The 19,957-nt window shown below is 38.6% G+C and overlaps 1 protein-coding gene across 1 annotated transcript in view; it reads right to left on the reverse strand.

Annotated features, from left to right (window-relative positions):
• Positions 1-19,746, reverse strand: part of LOC311079104 (uncharacterized protein) — an 80,603-nt gene extending 60,857 nt beyond the window's left edge. Inside the window, exons 1-3 of the mRNA XM_084108300.1 lie at positions 19,505-19,746; positions 13,534-13,878; positions 13,104-13,460 (exon numbers count right to left, since the gene is read on the reverse strand). Of these exons, the coding sequence (XP_083964426.1) occupies positions 13,104-13,460; positions 13,534-13,878; positions 19,505-19,556 (754 nt within the window). The 5' untranslated portion in view covers positions 19,557-19,746. The remainder of the gene's footprint in view (positions 1-13,103; positions 13,461-13,533; positions 13,879-19,504) is intronic.
• Positions 19,747-19,957: the final 211 nt, after the last annotated feature.

Consider the following 19,957-nt stretch of genomic DNA (forward strand, 5'->3'; position numbering starts at 1 on the left):
AACATACTGAAAACGATCTGCTAAATAGGATTCAAACCATTTGAACACAACACCAGAGATGCCTAACAACACACGCAACCTGTTAAGAAGGATAATATGACATATAGTGTCAAAAGCTGCGCTAATGTCTAGCAGGACTAGAATACTGCAAGCACCAGTGTCAGCAGAAACAAGTAGGTCGTTGGTGACCCTTACAAGTGCAGTCTCAGTGCTGTGTCCAGATCTGAAACCAGACTGAAACGGTTCCAAAAAGTTGTTATTGGACAGATATTGCTGTAACTGACCAACAACAACTCGTTCGAGAACCTTTGCCACAAAGGGCAGGTTCGCAATAGGCCTGTAGTTAGCTAAATTTTGAACATCACAGCCAGTTTTTTTTAGAACAGGTGTGATAGCGGCCACCTTAAGGGCCGGAGGAACCTGGCCAGTGGCTAGGGAGTTATTAATAATTACAGTGATGGAAGGACAGACATGTGATAAGCACTTTTTTAGAACCTCAGTAGGCAAGGGGTCAAGAAAGCACGTGGATGAACTCATAGTCATGATCAATTTAAAAACATTGTCTACATTGACAGTAGTAAAATTCGAAAGGGCAGTAGAAGGTTAGTTTTTTGAGTAAGACTCACTAGTCAGCAAAGGAGAGTCAAAGGAGATGGAGCTATAAATACTCTGTACTTTCTCTGTAAAATATTTGTTAAAATTATTACACATCTCATCAGAAGGACAGACAGTTTTCTTTTGAGATTTGAGAAGGCTATCAATTGTCTTAAATAACGTCCTAGGATTAGCAGCACCTTTATTGATAACATGAGAGTAATATGCCTCTCTGCTAGTTTTCAAAGCAAGATGATACTGCAGCTGGTGTTGTTCAAACATTAATTTGTGAACGGTGAGGCCTGATTTTTTATACAACCGCTCAATCTTCCTTCCTTCAACTTTAAGTGCACGCAGATCATTTGTGTACCAGGGAGACGACTTGGAAAAAGATACAACTCGTTCTTTCACTGGTGCAACAACATTAAGAATTGAGGACAGTGCAGAGTTGTAACAGTCAATAGAGCCAAGCACAGGAAGCTCCGCAACAAGGTTAGAAATCCTTTCAGGGTCAATATTCCTAATATTTCTAAAGGATATGACACGCTGTTTAGAAGACTGCAGGGAGGCAGAGATGGTAAATTCACTTGTCAATAATTTATGATCACTAAAATTAACTTCATCCTTTGAAAGCTGATCTATACCAATACCCACAGAACATAACAGGTCCAATGTATGTCCAGATTTATGAGTTGAAAAGTCAACATGTTGAATGAAGTTAAAACACTCTAACACATGCAGGAAGGCAGCTGCAGAGGAACAATTTGGATTGTCGACATGAATATTCAGATCCCCTATTAGCAGCATGTCTGGACAAATAGGACTTAGCAGAGTCAATAATTCTGCAAGTTCAGAAAAGAACCTTGCATCAGCCTTAGGTGGGCGATAGATTAAAACAACTAGTACTGGTGAAGTGCTGTTAATTTTGATAGTCAGGCATTCAAAAGATGACACAGCAGGTGTTGTAACTTCTGCAATAGACAAATCAGATCTGTATAGAATAGCAAGACCACCACCTTTACCAGTGAGTCTAGGTCTGTCAATGTATGTGAATCCAGGTGGTTTGGCTAAATTAAGGTTGTAAAAGTCATTTGGTTGATGCCATGTCTCACAGAGACAGAGAAAATCAAGTTTTCTATCCAATATTATATCGTGAAGCAGCGCGGCTTTCTTGTTCATTGAACGCACATTTAATTGAGCGAGTCTAATTTTAGAACTTGCGTTCTTTACGCGATTCTGAGGAAAATGTAAGTTAGATGAACAGATGCCACGAGAGTTAAGATGTCTTGAACGCCTAGATGAGGAGTGAAGTACATTTATTCCAGCAGGCGAAGGATAGAAACATCGGCGGGAGCCACGATGCAAATATCTTGGCCGATGCAAAAGATTGAATAATCGCAAAGTTTTAATAATACAGGTGCTGGGAGGCAGATGATGATCCAAAGAAAAAAGCTCAGAATATGAGTACCTTATCATGTTGGTGTTCCACAATCTTGATTCCAGTGTTCCACAGAATCCAGTTATAGCATAGACCAGTGAAAAGAATGTAGTAAAGAGAAACAGCATGCTTATATCCAATGGAATCCTGATAAAATTGTGAAGAGTCGCGGGAATCGTTCAGCGATTAAAATGCAGAGGCCGCAGCAGCATCAGACCGTTAGTAAATCCACACACGCAGACATACACCGACTTCAGATTGGAGATGACACAATTTCCAGCCTCGTTCAGGTGCCGCACCCGCCACTCGCCACTCGAAACAGGAAGACGCCGAGGAATCACCTCAAAAGCTATCAGCAATCCAAGCTCAACAGGAACCTCGCATTTAAATGTTGAGATGAGAGGTAGGCCTAGTAGGCTATTAAATCATTTAAAAAGTTGGTAGCAGAATAAAACAAATATTAAAATAACAAATAACTAAAACACATGGGTTGAGAAGCGGCATCCAGCTGAGCCAGCGTCCTCTCACACCCCTATCTTCTAGTTTGAAGATAGATAGATAGATAGATAGATAGATAGATAGATAGATAGATAGATAGATAGATAGATAGATAGATAGATAGATAGATAAGTAAGAAAGAAAGATAGATAGATTAGTAAGAAAGAAAGATAGATAAGTTAGTTAGAAAGATAGATAGATCAGTTAGAAAGATAGATAAGTTAGTTAGAAAGATAGATAGATTAGAAAGAAAGAAAGATAGATAGATTAGTTAAAAGAAAAAAAGAAAGAAAGATGGACAGATAAGTTGTTAGACAGATAGATAGATTAGTTAAAAAGAAAGATAGATAAGTTAGTTAGAAAGATAGATAGATTAGTTAAAAAAGAAAAAAAATGTGTTAGAAGTTAGAAAGAAAGAAAGAAAGAAAGAAAGAAAGAAAGAAAAGTTGGTTAGAAAGATAGACAGAGCAGTTAAAAAGAAAGATATATAGATTAGTAAGAAAGAAAGATAGATAAATTAGTTAGAAAGATAGATAGATTAGTTAGAAAGAAAGAAAGAAAGATAAGTTAGTTAGAAAGATAGATAGATTAGTTGAAATCAAAGAAAGAAAGATAGAAAAGTTAGAAAGATAGATAGATTAGTTAGAAAGAAAGAAAGAAAGATAAGTTGGTTAGAAAGATAGATAGATCAGTTAGAAAGAAAGATAGATACGTTAGAAAGATAGATAGATCAGTTAGAAAGAAAGATAGATATGTTAGTTAGAAAGATAGATAGATTAGAAAGAAAGAAAGATGAATAGATAAGTTAGTTAGAAAGATATATAGATTAGTAAGAAAGAAAGATAGATAAATTAGTAAGAAAGAAAGATAGATAAATTAGTTAGAAAGATAGATAGATCAGTTAGAAAGAAAGATAGATAAGTTAGTTAGAAAGATAGATAGATTAGAAAGAAAGAAATTTAGATAGATTTGTTAGAAAGAAAGAAAAAGAAAGATGGACAGATAAGTTGTTAGAAAGATAGATAGATTAGTTAAAAAGAAAGATAGATAGTTAGTTAATTAGAAAGATAGATAGATAGATTAGTTAAAAAGAAAAAGAAAGATAGATAAGTTAGTTAGAAAGATATATAGATTAGTAAGAAAGATAGATAGATTAGTTAGAAAGAAAGATAGATAGATAGATAGATAGATAGATAGATAGATAGATAGATAGATAGATAGATAGATAGATTAGTAAGAAAGAAAGATAGATAAGTTAGTTAGAAAGATAGTTAGAAAGATAGATAGATCAGTTAGAAAGAAAGATAGATAAGTTAGTTAGAAAGATAGATAGATCAGTTAGAAAGAAAGATAAGTTAGTTAGAAAGATAGATAGATTAGAAAGAAAGAAAGATAGATTAGTTAAAAAGAAAGAAAGAAAGAAAGATGGACAGATAAGTTGTTAGAAAGATAGATAGATTAGTTAAAAAGAAAGATAGATAGTTAGTTAGAAAGATAGATAGATTAGTTAAAAAGAAAAAGAAAGATAGATAAGTTAGTTAGAAAGATATATAGATTAGTAAGAAAGATAGATAGATTAGTTAGAAAGAAAGATAGATAAGTTAGTTTGATAGATAGATAGATAGATAGATAGATAGATAGATAGATAGATAGATAGAGTTTGAAGATAGATAGATAGATAGATAGATAGATAGATAGATAGATAGATAGATAGATAGATAGATACAGTTTAAAGATAGATAGATAGATAGATAGATAGATAGATAGATAGATAGATAGATAGATAGATAGATAGATAGATAAAGTTTGAAGATAGATAGATAAAGTTTGAAGATAGATAGATAGATAGATAGATAGATAGATAGATAGATAGATAGATAGGTAGATAGATAGATAGGTAGATAGTTTTATAAGTACATTGAATGGTAGTTTAATTGAGCCTAATGCTTCAGGGAGTTTAGATTTGAGTTTTTGGCTTGTACACTAATGGGCCACCGTAGTCTTGGCTCAATATGAGCACTCTGCAATGTAAGTCAATGGGATTTTTATGGTTTTTAATATTAATTTTTAAGAAAACTGAAAGTCAAATCAGTCTGAAAAGATATAGCACACCGAGTCAGAACAGTATGAAGGTCTGACCCGAGTTTGGAGTTTGTAGAGTTAAAGCTCTAGGAGGAGTTAGAGTTGTAAATTTAGGGTCAGAAGAATAATAATAATAAGTTTAAATAGGATTTCAGTAAGTTGGCTTTCTCAAGCCAACTTAATTACGATCTGGGAAGCCACACAGTTTTTCAACCGTGCATGTTCGTGATGGATTTTGTTATGTTTTGCTATTAGCATCATGTTTACTGTTGCTTGGATGCATACGAGCTCAATTTACATCAGCAATGCAAGCAGCAGTGTCTGTAAGTAATTTTACTCTGCATAAAATAAAGTGTTAACCGAATGCCATGGCATACCTGATTTCTTGCACCATTACGCGTTGGAGACGACTTCAAATTCCCTCAAGTGTTTTTTTTTTTTTTTTTTTTGTGGTACGATCACCACTACATAAGTTGAAAAACTACGCTTCAATGGATGGATCGCGCGGATGTTGGGAGAGCAGAAGCACAGCGCACCAGCTGATTCCAATGAGTGAACACCGACAGGAGAAATAGGACGCTGAGAGAAAAAAGCGGGCTAAAGCAACACTGGATAACGGTAGGATTGTTTTTGAATTGTTATAAGCTGCGCGGAAGAGATTGGACTTCTCACAATCAGGATATAGGTAAATCCTGTTTCAGTTCTAAAATAAAGCCTTCGGCAGTCTAATCATTATCACAATGAGTAACGTGGATTTGAATGCACCTGTCAATCAAAGTGAAACGGAGAATGAACTTGGTAAAAGACCAGTTAAACTCACGGTTAAAGCTTTGGAAGAAAAAATATTATCACATCAAAAGGAAAGGAACCTTGGGATAAAGAAACTTTATAAACTAAGAAAGGAAGTTGAGCAACTGATGCTTTCAAAAGAAAATGTGTCCGAGGTACAGATTACATATGATACTTTTTTAAAGTTGAGTGTGGAAACAACAGAATTTCATGAATCATTGAAACCTTTGCTACCAAAGGAGGAAATGTCAAAACAAAAAAAATGGTTTGAAATTGAAATGAACAGTAATAGAGAAATAATTAAAATAATTAAAGAGTGGTTGCTTGACATTAAGGAGCAATGCAAGGGTGATGATGATGATGATGAAGTTAACAATACTGTGCCACACATGACTGTGATCACTGATGAAATCTGTCCACATGACAGTGTTTCTAATGTTGGTGGTAAAAGGTGTACATCAGCTTCCTGCTCCAGCCACAGGTCTTTAAAGTCATCAACCTCCTCTGCATACCTAAAAGCAGAGGCTGAAAGAGCTGCTCTTCTTGCTAGGGCAGCTACCCTAAAAGAAAAGCATGGAGGTACAGGAGGAACAAATTAGACAAAAAAAGGAGGTGCTTGAATTGCAAAGTCAAATTACTGTTCACACAGCAAAGGTTAAGGTGCTTAAGTACAGAGGTTCTGATGTGCAAAGCTCCAGTGCACATTCTGATGGAATGAATTCATATCTAAAAATGTGAAAGTACAAATCCTCTCTTAGATCCTCTGCTATGGAATTTGTTCCACTAAGTTCAAGCTATCATCTTAATCATCCACCAAAAGGAGGTAGTAAAGCCACAGTGTCAATGGAGACATGTCTCGAGGATTCAAGCCATCAGTTCAATCATCCACCTAAAGGAGGCAGCAAAGCCACAGTGTCAACGGGGGCACGACCTAAAGAAACCAGTTTTCAACAAGGTGGAACAAAAGTTCATGCTCCTCTTCACAAACCAAGCATGCCTCAACAATCTCAGCAAACCAATCACACCACATATCACACACAGGAAACGGCCATGCTTTCCACGCAGGAGTCCATACAGCGTGATGGTTTAGTACAAACCAACGTGGAACAAGGAAATCTTCTAACTATTATGCAAAGGCAAAACAACATAACTGCTTTGCTAGTACAGCAGCAGTCTTCACTATCATTACCCCCAAGGGATATACCAACCTTTGATGGAGACCCTCTTGAATACAGCACATTCATTAGAGCATTTGAAAATGGAGTAGAAGGAAAGGCTGCTAGCAACCAAGATTGTTTGTACTTTTTAGAGCAGTACACCAAAGGACAACCTAAGGAGCTGGTCAAGAGCTGTCAACACATGCCACCTGAAAGGGGGTATCAAAGAGCTAAGACACTTCTTCAGAAATGCTTTGGAAATGAACAAAGAATTGCCACAGCTTACACGGAGAAAGCTCTGGGATGGTCACCAGTGAAAGCAGAAGATGTCAAGGGCTTGCAAGCCTTTGTTTTGTTTCTACGGGTTTGTTGTAACGCAATGGAGGACATTAGCTACATGACAGAGATGAATATGCCATCCAACATGCGTGCTACAGTCTTGAAGCTACCATATAAACTGAGGGAAAGGTGGAGAAACACTGCTTATGAGTTGCAGGAGAGGCACTGTCGTCAAGCAGGTTTCAATGACATTGTCAGTTTTCTTGAGAGGGAAGTATCTATTGCTCTGATCCCCTCTTTGGAAACATTCAGGACACATCCATCTTACCATCGAAATATAACGTTGGACATAAATTCTCACAGGTTCGCTTCAAGGGAAGGGGAAGCAGTTTTGCTTTGGGAAGATGTTAATACTGGAAACACACATCAAGTGCAAAAAGAGAAAAATGTAACTGATAAGTTAACAAAGGTGTTGTGTCTGCTGTGTGAGGAGGGTCACAGATTGGAGTTGTGCCCCAGAATGGAGAAGAAGCTGCACAGAGAGAAAATCGACTTTCTAAAGGTGAAAGGTGTTTGTTTTGGGTGTTTGACTGTTGGACACATGAGCAAACACTGTCATAGACGTCTAACTTGCAAGTTGTGTAACCTGAAACATCCTACCTGCCTCCATATCCATTCAAAGGAAAAGGAAATCAAATCAGAGGACACACACCAAGAAACAAGTCATGTAGTTTCTCCTAAGACTTGTGGCCATATAGGGGCCGGTGCACAAGACTGTGTTTTGCCAATTGTGCCTGTACAAATCAAGGATGTAAAAGGCAGTAAGATGATAAATACGTATGCATTTTTAGATCCCGGCAGCACAGCCACTTTCTGCTCTGAGCGACTCATGAGGGAACTAAAGGTGAGAGGAAAAAACGCCAAGATCCTGTTGAGAACCATGAGCCAAGAAAAGTTTGTCGACAGTCATGTTCTGCACTCAATAGTAACACTTTCTTTGAATTGCCTGATGTATTTACACAATATGAGATGCCTGTGACTCGTGATAACATTCCACGACAAGAAGAGTTAAGTGCCTGGCCACATTTACACTCTGTGGAAATTCCTGTCATCAATGCTGATGTGGAGCTATTGACTGGAACCAACATTTCAAGACTATTGGAACCATGGCAAGTGGTAAACAGCAAGGATGGAGGACCCTATGCTGTCAGAACCCTATTGGGATGGGTTATCAATGGACCACTGAGAGGAGGCAATGATACTGGTAGCAGCTATCCTACCATTACAGTCAACCGAATATCTATTGCTAACATAGAGGAACTGTTGGTGAAGCAATACAACCACGACTTTAATGAAAAATCAACAGAGGAAAAGCCAGAAATGTCCAGAGAAGATCTCAAGTTTATGGAAATCATGAACGGTTCAGTTGAACTCAGCAATGGTCATTACTGCATGAAATTACTTTTCAGGGAGGAAAATGTTATCATGCCTAACAACCGTCATGTTGCTGAACAAAGGGCCCTCTGTTTGAAAAGGAAATTCAAGAAAAATGCTACCTTTAAAGAAGAATACACTCACTTCCTCAGTGATGTCATAAAGAAAGGATATGCAGAAAAGGTGCCATAAAATCAAAGGAAAGAAAAAGAAGGAAAAGTCTGGTACATCCCGCATCATGGCGTGTACCATACGAAAAAGGGAACCTTGAGGGTAGTGTTTGACTGTGGTGCAAGCTTTAAGGGGATGTCGCTCAACAGCCAGCGAGTTCTGATAAGGTTTTGTCAGAAGTTGTAGCAGTGATGGCTGATATCCAGGCAATGTATCAAGTTAACGTGACAAAACAGGATGTTGATTTTCTTCGCTTCCTGTGGTGGCCAAATGGTGAATTAACACAATATCTTACTGAATATAGAACGCTTGTTCATCTATTCGGTGCAATATCATCACCCAGCTGCGCCAGTTTTGCCTTAAGAAAAACTGCTGAGGACAACAGGGCAAAGTTTCCAGTACACGTGACGGACACAATCAAGCACAATTTCTAAGGGATGACTGCTTGAAGTCCCTACCTTCAGAAGCAGAGGCCATGGCCCTGGTGAGAGACCTGACAACTGTATGCCAGTTGGTGGGGTTTCGGCTGGTGAAATGGATTAGCAACAACAGGTCAGTGTTGGAATCTATTGATGTGGAAAAAAGAGCTAAGGAAGTGAAACAATTGAATCTCGACAGAGACAATCTCCCTGTCGAGAGAACACATGGACTGCAATGGTGTGCAGAAACTGACACCTTCAGGTTCAAAATGGCAGTTCAGGAAAGACCGCTGACAAGACGAGGTATATTGTCTGTAATAAGCTCAGTGTACGATCTCATTGGATTTTTAGCACCCTTTGCCTTACCTGCCAAGTTGATGCTGCAATATCTCTGTAGGTTGAACTGTGGTTGGGATGATCACATTTCCCCAAACTACCAACTACAGTGGGTGGGGTGCTAGAAGATTTAAGAAAGCTCAGCACCTTTAGCGTACCAAGATGCATCAAGCCTAAAGATTTTGGACAGCTTACAAGTGCCCAACTACATCACTTCTCTGATGCCAGCGAGGACGGTAACGGTACAGTATCGTACCTGAGGATGCAGAATGACAAGAAGAAAATCCATCTTGCCTTTATTCTAGGAAAAGCGAGAGTTGCTCCATTAAAGAAAGTGACAATCCCAAGGATGGAACTAACTGCTGCCGTACTTGCAGTTCGAATTGATAGGATGTTGAAAACAGAATTGCAGCTAGAGTTGGAGAATTCAACCTTTTGGAGTGACAGCACAACTGTGCTAAAGTACATTAGGAATGAAACAAAGCGTTTTCACACCTTTTTGGCCAATAGGATCTCCACAATAAGAGAAACCACTGCTGTCTCACAGTGGAGGTACGTCGATACAAAGCAGAATCCTGCTGATGAGGCTTCACGTGGGATGAAAATTGATTACCTGCTCACAAGCAGCAGATGGATCCATGGCCCAGATTTTCTTTTCAAGAATGAAAGGGAATGGCCTGTTAACATTGTGGATTCTGTCTCTATCAGCAGTGATGACCCAGAGGTCAAAGGAGAGGCTATAGTAAATGCTGTAGTCATTAAAGATGTCCTAAATGTAACAAACACTGTCAGCACAGATACACCGAATGCAACAAATCAGTTGATAACTTATTTCTCTTCATGGAAAAGGCTAAGGATCTCAGTTGCTTGCTTTTTACAGGTGAGAAAGATGTTGCTGCTGTTGAGTCAGAAGAGAAGAGAAATACAAGCTTCTGTGCCCAGCTGTGGACTTGATATAATTCAACAAAAGAACAAAGTGGAAAAGGAGATGCAAAGATTCAGAACCACACTGACTGGTCAAATCATGTCCCCTGAAGATCTTGAAACCGCTGAAGGTGCCATCATTCAATACTGTCACCTAGACAAGTTCAATTATGAAATAACTGTTTTGAAAGGGGGGACATCTGGAGTGAAGAAAAGCAGCCATATTTACAAACTTGATCCAGTGTTAGAAAAGGGGCTCTTGAGAGTGGGTGGAAGGCTCAGTAGAGCAGCAATGCCTGACGGCATGAAACATCCAGTCATTTTGGCCAAAGACCAACATATTTCCACTCTCATTCTTAGCCACATTCATGAGCAGTTAGGACAGTGTGGAAGAAATCACCTGCTTTCTAGACTTCGTCAGCGGTATTGGATCACCAATACGCAAATGCGGCTGCTAGAAAGATTCTTTCATCCTGCGTCATTTGTAGACATTTTAGAGGAAAGCTGGGTGAACAAAAGATGGCAGATTTGCCGAAAGACAGACTCCAACCTGACCTCCCACCATTCACAAGTGTGGGTATTGACTACTTCAGGCCTTTTGAAGTGAAGAGAGGCCACAGCTTCATCAAACGCTATGGTGTTATCTTCACTTGCATGGTCAGCAGGGCAGTGCATTTGGAAATAGCATATTCATTAGATACCAGCTCTTGCATCAATGCACTGCGCAGATTTATATCCAGAAGAGGCCAGGTATCGCACATCAGATCAGACAACGGAACTAATTTCGTTGGAACAGAACGTGAGCTGAGAGAGGCTCTGTCTGCTCTTAATCACCACAAAATTCAAAAGACATTACTTCAATCAGGAGTGAAATGGAGCTTCAACACTCCTACTGCATCACATCACGGTGGAACATGGGTACGAATCATTCGCATGGTCAGACAGGTGCTGAAATCAGTCCTTCATCAGCAAAGTGTGGATGATGAAGGGTTGCAAACTCTTCTATGTGAGGTAGAAGCCATATTAAATGACCTTCCCATCACCAAAGTGTCAAATGATCCTAAAGATCTGGAACCCTTGACCCCAAATCACATCCTCCTGTTGAAAGGCAAACCTGCACTTCCACCTGGGCTTTTCGAGAAGAGTGATTTATACACAAAACGACGTTGGAGGCAAGTTCAGTTCTTATCGGATCTCTTCTGGCACAGATGGATCCGGGAGTACTTACCTCTGTTACAGGAACGACAACGGTGGTCTAAGGACAAGAGAAGCTTCATCATTGGAGACATAGTCATTGTGGCGGACTCTTCTGCCCCTTGTGCGGTCTGTTAAAGTCCAGACCAAATGCAACATTCTGGAGAGACCAGTCACAAAGATTTGTCTTCTGCAAGAAGCTGGATAAAGACTGATGTATTAGACATATGTATGTGTGCGTGGACATTATGAACTGAAAGCACATAATGTGCATGATGGATATTTTATTGGCTCCATTGTTTGTATGATGTTTAATTGTCACATTATTATAGAGTAACAATTAGGGGCCGGTGTGTTGTAGCCAATTTTGATATGTGTTAAATGTTTTTTGTTGGTGGTAAGTTGTTTGGGGGTGACGCTCTTCCACCTGCACACCAGGGGGCATAGGTAGGGCATCACAGTGGTTATGGAGGCTACATGAGGAAGTCACAGGGGAATTAGCGACAGGGAATTACAATCTGGGAAGCCACACAGTTTTTCAACCGTGCATGTGTGCATGTTTGTGATGGATTTTGTCATGTCTTGCTATTAGCATCATGTTTACTGTTGCTTGGATGCATACGAGCTCAATTTACATCAGCAATGCAAGCAGCAGTGTCTGTAAGTAATTTTACTCTGCATAAAATAAAGTGTTAACCGAATGCCATGGCATACCTGATTTCTTGCATTATTACGCGTTGGAGACGACTTCAAATTCCCTCAAGTGTTTTTTTTTTTTTTTTTGTGGTACGATCGCGACTACACTGACTTTTTTTTTTTTTTTTTTGCAGGAGCTGGGGTCCCACGGTTGGATTGCTCTTCCTCCTTGTGGTGGTTCTTCTTTATCGTGTGCGGTGTACACTTTGAGTGTTTGATAGTGTGATTAGACTGCACGGGTGTGCGTGTGTGTGGACGTGTGCCTCGTAAAACCGAACTCTACATTGATTCCTGCCGTTGGGAGCCTCAGCCCTGCCGGTATTATTTAGTTTTTGCTTTACATACACACATAACTGCTACATACTAAGTTGGGTTGTATGTTTTTCTTTCTTTTTTTGTTTGAAGTGGGGTTTCTAGTGTTTCTTGTTGGTTTTAGTGTCCAACATTTTAAACCATTTTTGTATTAATAAACATTTGTATTTTTTGCTCTCTACTCACATCTCTTGTCTAATTCTATGAGGGAACTGAACCTGTGTGCTTTACTCAATTTTTGAGGGGTTAGGATTTTACTCCGAGGGTGGCGTAGTCGGACCTTACTTACTAGTAAAACCTTGGGCTTGTGTCTCAAAATTGCACCGCCCGCCACACTTTGATAAATTTTGAATCTTAATAAACTGTATATACAAAAGGACTGTGGCGAGAGGGTCGTGGTTCAGCGAGGTCTGCAGCGGGAGAGAGAGTCGGGAGACGAGCGCTGAGTAAATAGGTAAAGTGCAAAATAATAAACACATGTGTCTTGTTGCAGTAACTGGCGTGGAGAGACCGGATAAAAGCCGCCGGGATACGGGCAGATGAAGAGACTGGACTGGGAACTCGTGTGAGCTTAGAATGGTTGCCTGCTGTGAACGGAGATGCTGATTGCTTTGACATAAAGTGAACATTTGTGGAAGTGTGTTCAGAACCAGTTTGTTTTGTTTGTCTATTGAAAAAAGTCCAAGTCAGCTGACCCTGTCTTTCTTCCTTGTTCTGAACATTGCTACATGCATGTAAATTAACTAAATTACACTTGTGTATTAGTGTTTTATGACTCACCCAGTTGATCCAGCACTACAGTTGCATTGGCTGAAGCTCTTCCAGCAAACACTTCACACATGTAAACCCCTTTATCCTCAGTTCTGACGCTCTTCAGTCGGACAGAGAAGTTTCCTTTGGGGATTTCAGCAGTGAAGAACTCAACTCTGTCTCTGTATCGCTCATTTGATGAATCTGGAAAAGCCTCGTTGTTTTCGTAGAGCAGAACCAGAATGTCTTCATCTTCATTGGTTTTCTTCCATGAAACCTGGTCAAAGTCTTCAGGTGTGATGTGAGAGTCTACAGAGCAGTTCAGAGTGACGTCTTCACCCACAGATGCAGATATGGGCTGATCTGATCCTGAGACTAGCAAACGCTCTGAAAGAACAAACAGTGTAAATATCACACACACTCAAAGTATTTCTGAAGATCCATTTCAGTTCAGACTCACCAACATCTTTTATCTGAACCTCAGTCTCTCCAGATTTCTGCTGAGTGTGAACTGTACATGTGTATTCTCCTTCATCTTCAGCTCTCAGATTGTCCAGACGGAGGGAGAAGTTCCCATGTTTAATCTCCTCAGTGAAGAAATGAGCTCTATCCTGATAATCCTGCAGCTGTGTCTCTGGCCGACTCTCACCATCTTGAAACAGATGAACTAAATTCTCTGAGTCTTTCCTTCTCCATTCCACCTCCAGATCCTCCATTAGTAAAGGTTCATCAACATGACAGGGCAGAATCACTGAAGATCCCAGAGGAGCAACCAGAGGACCAGAGGGACCGCGCACAGTCAACCCTGAAAACAAAGGGGGAAGAGAAAAGTGAAATAAAGCTGGTTTTGTAGTCAAAAAACGATGATGACATTTTTAGCTGTCGAAATTTGCATCCCTATTTTTATGTCATGTATTGTAAAATGATGTACCTTATTTTCAAGAGAAAGCACTGAGTTCCTTCATATTTTTCTCCTTTTACTCAATGCCAAGCACATACTGCACGATTTTAGCCCAGACTTTCACTTGCTGAACATTTTGTGGAAATTGCCAACAAATGCCTAAAATCTGAGGTAAATCGGTGCTCGTTTACATGAGTGACATTCGCGTAGTGTGCAAAGACCAATCCAAGAGAAGCTTCTAGAAGTATCTTGCTCTGTTTACTACTAGTGTATGCTGATGAGGTTTTATTCTTCTATACTAACTTGTGTCGTAGACTACGATTCAGTGAATATCATCATCGTACAGTCTACGTACACATCGTGACTAAGTTTATTTCATGAATACAGTGATTTGTAATGATCTAATAGGATTATCAGTTAATAGTAGAGTCTGTTGCAGGCATAAGGCTGTGTCTGAGGTCAGTTGTAGTTCTTGTGTTTCTCTTTCCTTCAGTGATTCTGCTTGTTAACAGCAGGTGTTCATCACTAATGCTCAATCATCACTCAATTAATTACTGCATTAAGTCCACTCTTGAATGGTCTTAGCCCTTGTCCACACAGAGACGCTTTGCCATGTCATCCAGTCGGCGTCATCCAGCGTTTTGGGAGCCTGAAATCGCTATTATTTGAAAGCGGATCCCAAAGGGGATAAATCTGAAAACGACACCCTTGTGTTATCGTGTGAACAGCCCGTCTTTGTGAAACGATGATGTCATCACCCCACGTGTCGACCCTAGTCAGACACGCTACGTCACGCATCAGCAACAACTGCGACTACATGCTTGTGTTCGTGCTGCAGAAAATATGAGCCTCTTTTATTTCTTTATTCATTATTGACTTTAATGTATTTTTATTTGATTTCTTTATTTTACTTCTTTATTTATTTATATTTTCTGTCTTATGCTTGTCTGTTGTCTGATTAAGACATTTCATATTTTGTACCAGGCCATTTATGGTTGTTTATATTGTTCAATAAAGTTCTTGGTAAAAGTGAAAAGAAGAAGAAGAAGCTACTAAGCCTATTATTATTGTGTTACAGCACATAAGGTTTAAGTCTTCTCCATTTTTAGTGTATCTCTGTGGCAGAATTACAGCGCCACATACTGGTCTGGCATGTTTACTACATTGTTTTGAGTCGGTTTCAGTGGTTTTGTGTGTATGCAGATTTTTCTAAAGATGATGCAGTGTTTACAGAATTTTCTTTTAGAACGAGGGAATAAAAAGATCGGATAGAAAACGCTCTGGCTTCGTGTGGATGTGGTCTTAGTCTTGGTTTTGACCTTGGTCTTCTTGACTACACCTCTGTCTGGTGCTGGTCATATAATTAGAATATCTTGAAAAAGTTGATTTATTTGAGTAATTCCATTCAAAATGTGAAACTTGTATATTATATTCATTCATTACACACAGACTGACATATTTCAAATGTTTATCTCTTTTAATTTTGATGATTAAAACTGACAACTAATGAAAATCCAAGTATCTCAGAAAATTAGAATATTACTTAAGACCAATACAAAAAAAGGATTTTTAGAAATGCTGGCCGACTGAAAAGTATGAACATGAAAAGTATGAGCATGTACAGCACTCAATACTTAGTTGGGGCTCCTTTTGCCTGAATTACTGCAGCAATGCGATGTGGCATGGAGTCGATCAGTCTGTGGCACTGCTGAGGTGTTATGAAAGCCCGGGTTGCTCTGATAGGTGGTGATGGCGCAGTGGATAAGAGACATGCCTTTGGTGTGAGAGACCCAGGTTCAAATCCACTGTGAGCCACCAAGGTGTCCCTGAGCAAGACACTTAACCCCTAGTTGCTCCAGAGGCGTGCGACCTCTGACATGTATAGCAATTGTAAGTCGCTTTGGATAAAAGCGTCAGCTAAATGAAATGAAAAAAAAAAAATGATAGTGGCCTTCAGCTCTTCTGCATTGTTGGGTCTGGCGTATCGCATCTTCCTCTTCACAATACCCCAAATATTTTCTATAGGGTTAAGGTCAGGCGAGTTTGCTGGCCAATTAAGAACAGGGATACCATGGTCCTTAAACCAGGTACTGGTAGCTTTGGCACTGTGTGCAGGTGCCAAGTCCTGTTGGAAAATGAAATCTGCATCTCCATAAAGTTGGTCAGCAGCAGGAAGCATGAAGTGCTCTAAAACTTCCTGGTAGACGGCTGCGTTGACCTTGGACCTCAGAAAACACAGTGGACCAACACCAGCCGATGACATGGCTCCCCAAACCAACACAGACTGTGGAAACTTCACACTGGACTTCAAGCATCTTGGATTGTGTGCCTCTCCATTCTTCCTCCAGACTCTGGGACCTTGGTTTCCAAATGAGATGCAAAATTTGCTCTCATCAGAAAAGAGGACTTTGGTCCACTGTGCTTTATTAAATCCAGAGTCAACGCAGCCGTCTACCAGTACATTTTCAGAGCACTTCATGCTTCCTTCATTTTCCAGCAGGACTTGCACCTGCCCACACTGCCAAAAGAACAGTTTGTCTAAACAGTTTGGATTCAGAGCAGGGTATTCTACAGAAATGGCTAATTACTACCTTACAGAGAACATTAAGAGTAAGTTGGGCAAGGGTAATGTTGTGGGAGCTGTGTTTATAGACCTAAAAAAGGCCTTTGACACCGTGAACCACAACATACTCTTGAATAAACTCACCACCTTCAACTTCTCTGAACATGCTATCGGCTGGTTTGCATCATATCTGGAGCATAGAGAGCAACGTGTTAAAATAAACTCCGAACTCTCAACATCATTACAATCCACAATGGGTTTTTCCACAGGGCTCCATTTTGGGGCCTCTGCTCTTTAGTTTATATATAAACGACTTACCTACATGCTGTCAGTCAGCCAACTGCCAAATGTATGCTGACGATACAGTAATTTATGCATCAGCTAGGACACCAACTATAGTAGCAGAGACCCTGACCAAGGAAATGGAGGGTATATCCCAGTGGCTTAAAGAAAATCATCTGGTGCTTAACGTCAAAAAGACGGTATCTATGTGCTTCTCAATTAGAGGAAAATCTAAATGTACTATTAAAATAGATCAAGAAGCCATAGAGGAAGTTGAGGAATTAAAATTTTTAGGTATTATTCTGGACTCTAACAAACTCTGTAAGACTGTCCGGACAAACCTATACTGTTTAAGAATGATTAGACATCATCAAAGCAGCTTTGCTGTTTTTTCATGCTATAAGTTTTTCAGTGAAAGGGACCCATTTTTGGAATGATTTACCAACAGAAATAAAAACAGAAACCGACCTGAAAACATTCAATAGAAAGGTGAAACACTGGCTGAAAGAAAATCAAATATCTGGACATTGAGTCATTTTTTTTGTAATGTATTGTCTGTGCTGGATGTGATGTGTTGCTTTGTGTAATGTGGTCGGGATTGTGTAAAATGTTAATGTTAGTGTTTATAATATTTGTCGCATGATTGTGTAATTTGCAAATTGCAAATTAGCCTATCGGCTAGAAAACTTTTATGCAACACATTTACACAATTTGTTATGGCTTTGCCTATGATAATTATGTATGTAATAATGTGCGCTGCATAACAATAAACTAATAAACTTTTTTTTTTTTTTTTTTTAAACCTGGTTCAATGACCATGGGATTACTGTGTAATTACTGTGTGATTTCATGTAATATTCTAATTTTCTGGGATTTTGATTTTGTGGGTTTCATAAGCTGTAAGCCATAACCATCAAAATTATAACAAATAAAGGCTTGAAATATCTCACTTTGCATGTTATGAGTCTATATAATATATTAGTTTCACCTGTTAAGTTGAATTCTTGAAATAAATCAACTTTTTGATGATATTCTAATTATATGACCAGCACCTGTATTATCTCAAACAATGGGTCTCAATCTATAATATATACGTATTCATACACACAAGGAAGGAGAGGAGGAGGACTGGGAATGACCTGCCTCAGCCCCAAATAGTTTTAAATTAAATGGACAAATTCCCATGGTTATCTGTGTCAAATTAAATTATATATATATATATATATATATATATATATATATATATATATATATATATATATATATATATATATATTTTTTTTTTTTTTTTTTTTACATTTCACAAGCAAACGTTGTTTATGAATCATTGACAGAAATTCTTTCACTTTCATTGTTGTAGAAAAACAGGATTTGAACACAGGGTCAAATCAGGTAACCAGGAAATATAACCTGAGAAAAAATAATGAAGTACAACAGACTGACACACCTCAACAGGACACCAAACAAACCTTAACCTTAACCAACCTTAGCTAATGTTTATCAAATGTAACCATCCTGTATTTGAGCTTGTTTTTATCTAGATTCCAGCTCTGCTCACTCTCGACCTTCAGCTTCAAGAGGTGCATCATGGGAAGCATTTAAACACTGCTTCTTTTTTTTTTATTAAAATTTTTAAAAAAATTGTTGCAAAAAGAAATGCATATTTGTGCCTTTTAATTTTGTGCCTTTTCACCAGCATTAGGTTAAAGAGAAAAAAAGTATAAACATCATACATAAATGACAACCACAAATATAAACATAAGAAGGTCCATGTTCAGTTATGATAAATTATCATAATCTCTTTGACTTGTCAAGTCAAAAATGTTTTATAAGAGATAATTCTGGTGTATTCAGACATGTTGAAACCTGTTTTACTTTACCATGAATAATGGTAATAATCCAGCAATAATCCAGACAAACCGGTTCTGATTAAGTTGGAAAAACATCACCATAAAAAAAAAAAAAATGCAAAGCATCTCTAAAGGAAGTAATGCAGAGTCGGCACCAGAGCATATGAACTATATCTATTAAAATCGCATTCTGGCTTCCCCTTCAGTTAAAATCATGTTCACTTAAATAAAATATTAAAATATATGTGTAGCAGGTGTGCATTAAAAACATTTATTTTGTGATTCCACTTGCCATGACCATTGTTGGGTTTTCCTCATTCTTCCCAGTCTGTGTGAGTATTCACAGCGGTGGGTTTAGTTTACGTGCTGATTTAATAAGGCCGTATTTCTTGTCACTGATTGTATGTTATACTTGTATAACTGTGACTTTAAATCCCCCTGTGATGGACACACATGTGTCATTGAGTCTTTTCTTTCTTTCAGTGGTTTTCTTTACGTTGATTTTATCCTTTAGCGATCCTTTTGCTTTTACACACTATTGAAGGAGAACACATTATGACGTTTTTTCTTCACTATCAGGAACACATAATACATTTTAAAAAGAAAATAAATTAAATATTTTGTAAATAAATCCACATGTAGGCACAAACTCATTTCAAGCGTTTTAGCAGAAGCCTCTACCAGCAAAACTGATTTTTAGGATCATGAGCAACATAAATTCAGTCAAATGTGTCCAAAACTGATACTGTAAATTTGTAGATATTTTAAATAGGACATAATAAACAATCTGCCTTGCCGCAGACTTAACTTGAAGAGAGAAAAACAGTGCACATACCGTTGGATATAACTGGAATCACAGTCAGAGAAATGAACATAAGCAGGTCCATGTTCAGCTGAAGTTATGATCATCTTCTGGATTGTCAAAGTGAAATCTGCAAGGGATCTGGCGCATGAAGGCAGTGTGTTTAAACTTGTATAGTTTTCTTCCGTGTGTTTGACAAAGAAATTTGAAACTGCAGCTCGTCCAGATAAACCGGTTCTGATTAGAAAGTGAAAATAAAAAGCATCTGTAAAGGCGGTGTAAGAACTGATTTTCCTGCTAAGGCCAAACTCACCCTGCAGGACACTCCTGTCCCTCTCTCCCTACTCCCTTCCCCTTCTCGTGATTAAAGTCACCAAAAGTTCACTAAGAATGTCTATATATCACATATGATGTATCTTGTGAATCTATTGTTTTTCCTTTTCATGTTTGGTATCATGTTAAGTGGGTAAAATGGTCTTAATTTCA

This window comes from Abramis brama (genome assembly GCF_963993115.1).
Source record: "Abramis brama genome assembly, chromosome: 1".
NCBI lineage: Eukaryota > Metazoa > Chordata > Actinopteri > Cypriniformes > Leuciscidae > Abramis > Abramis brama.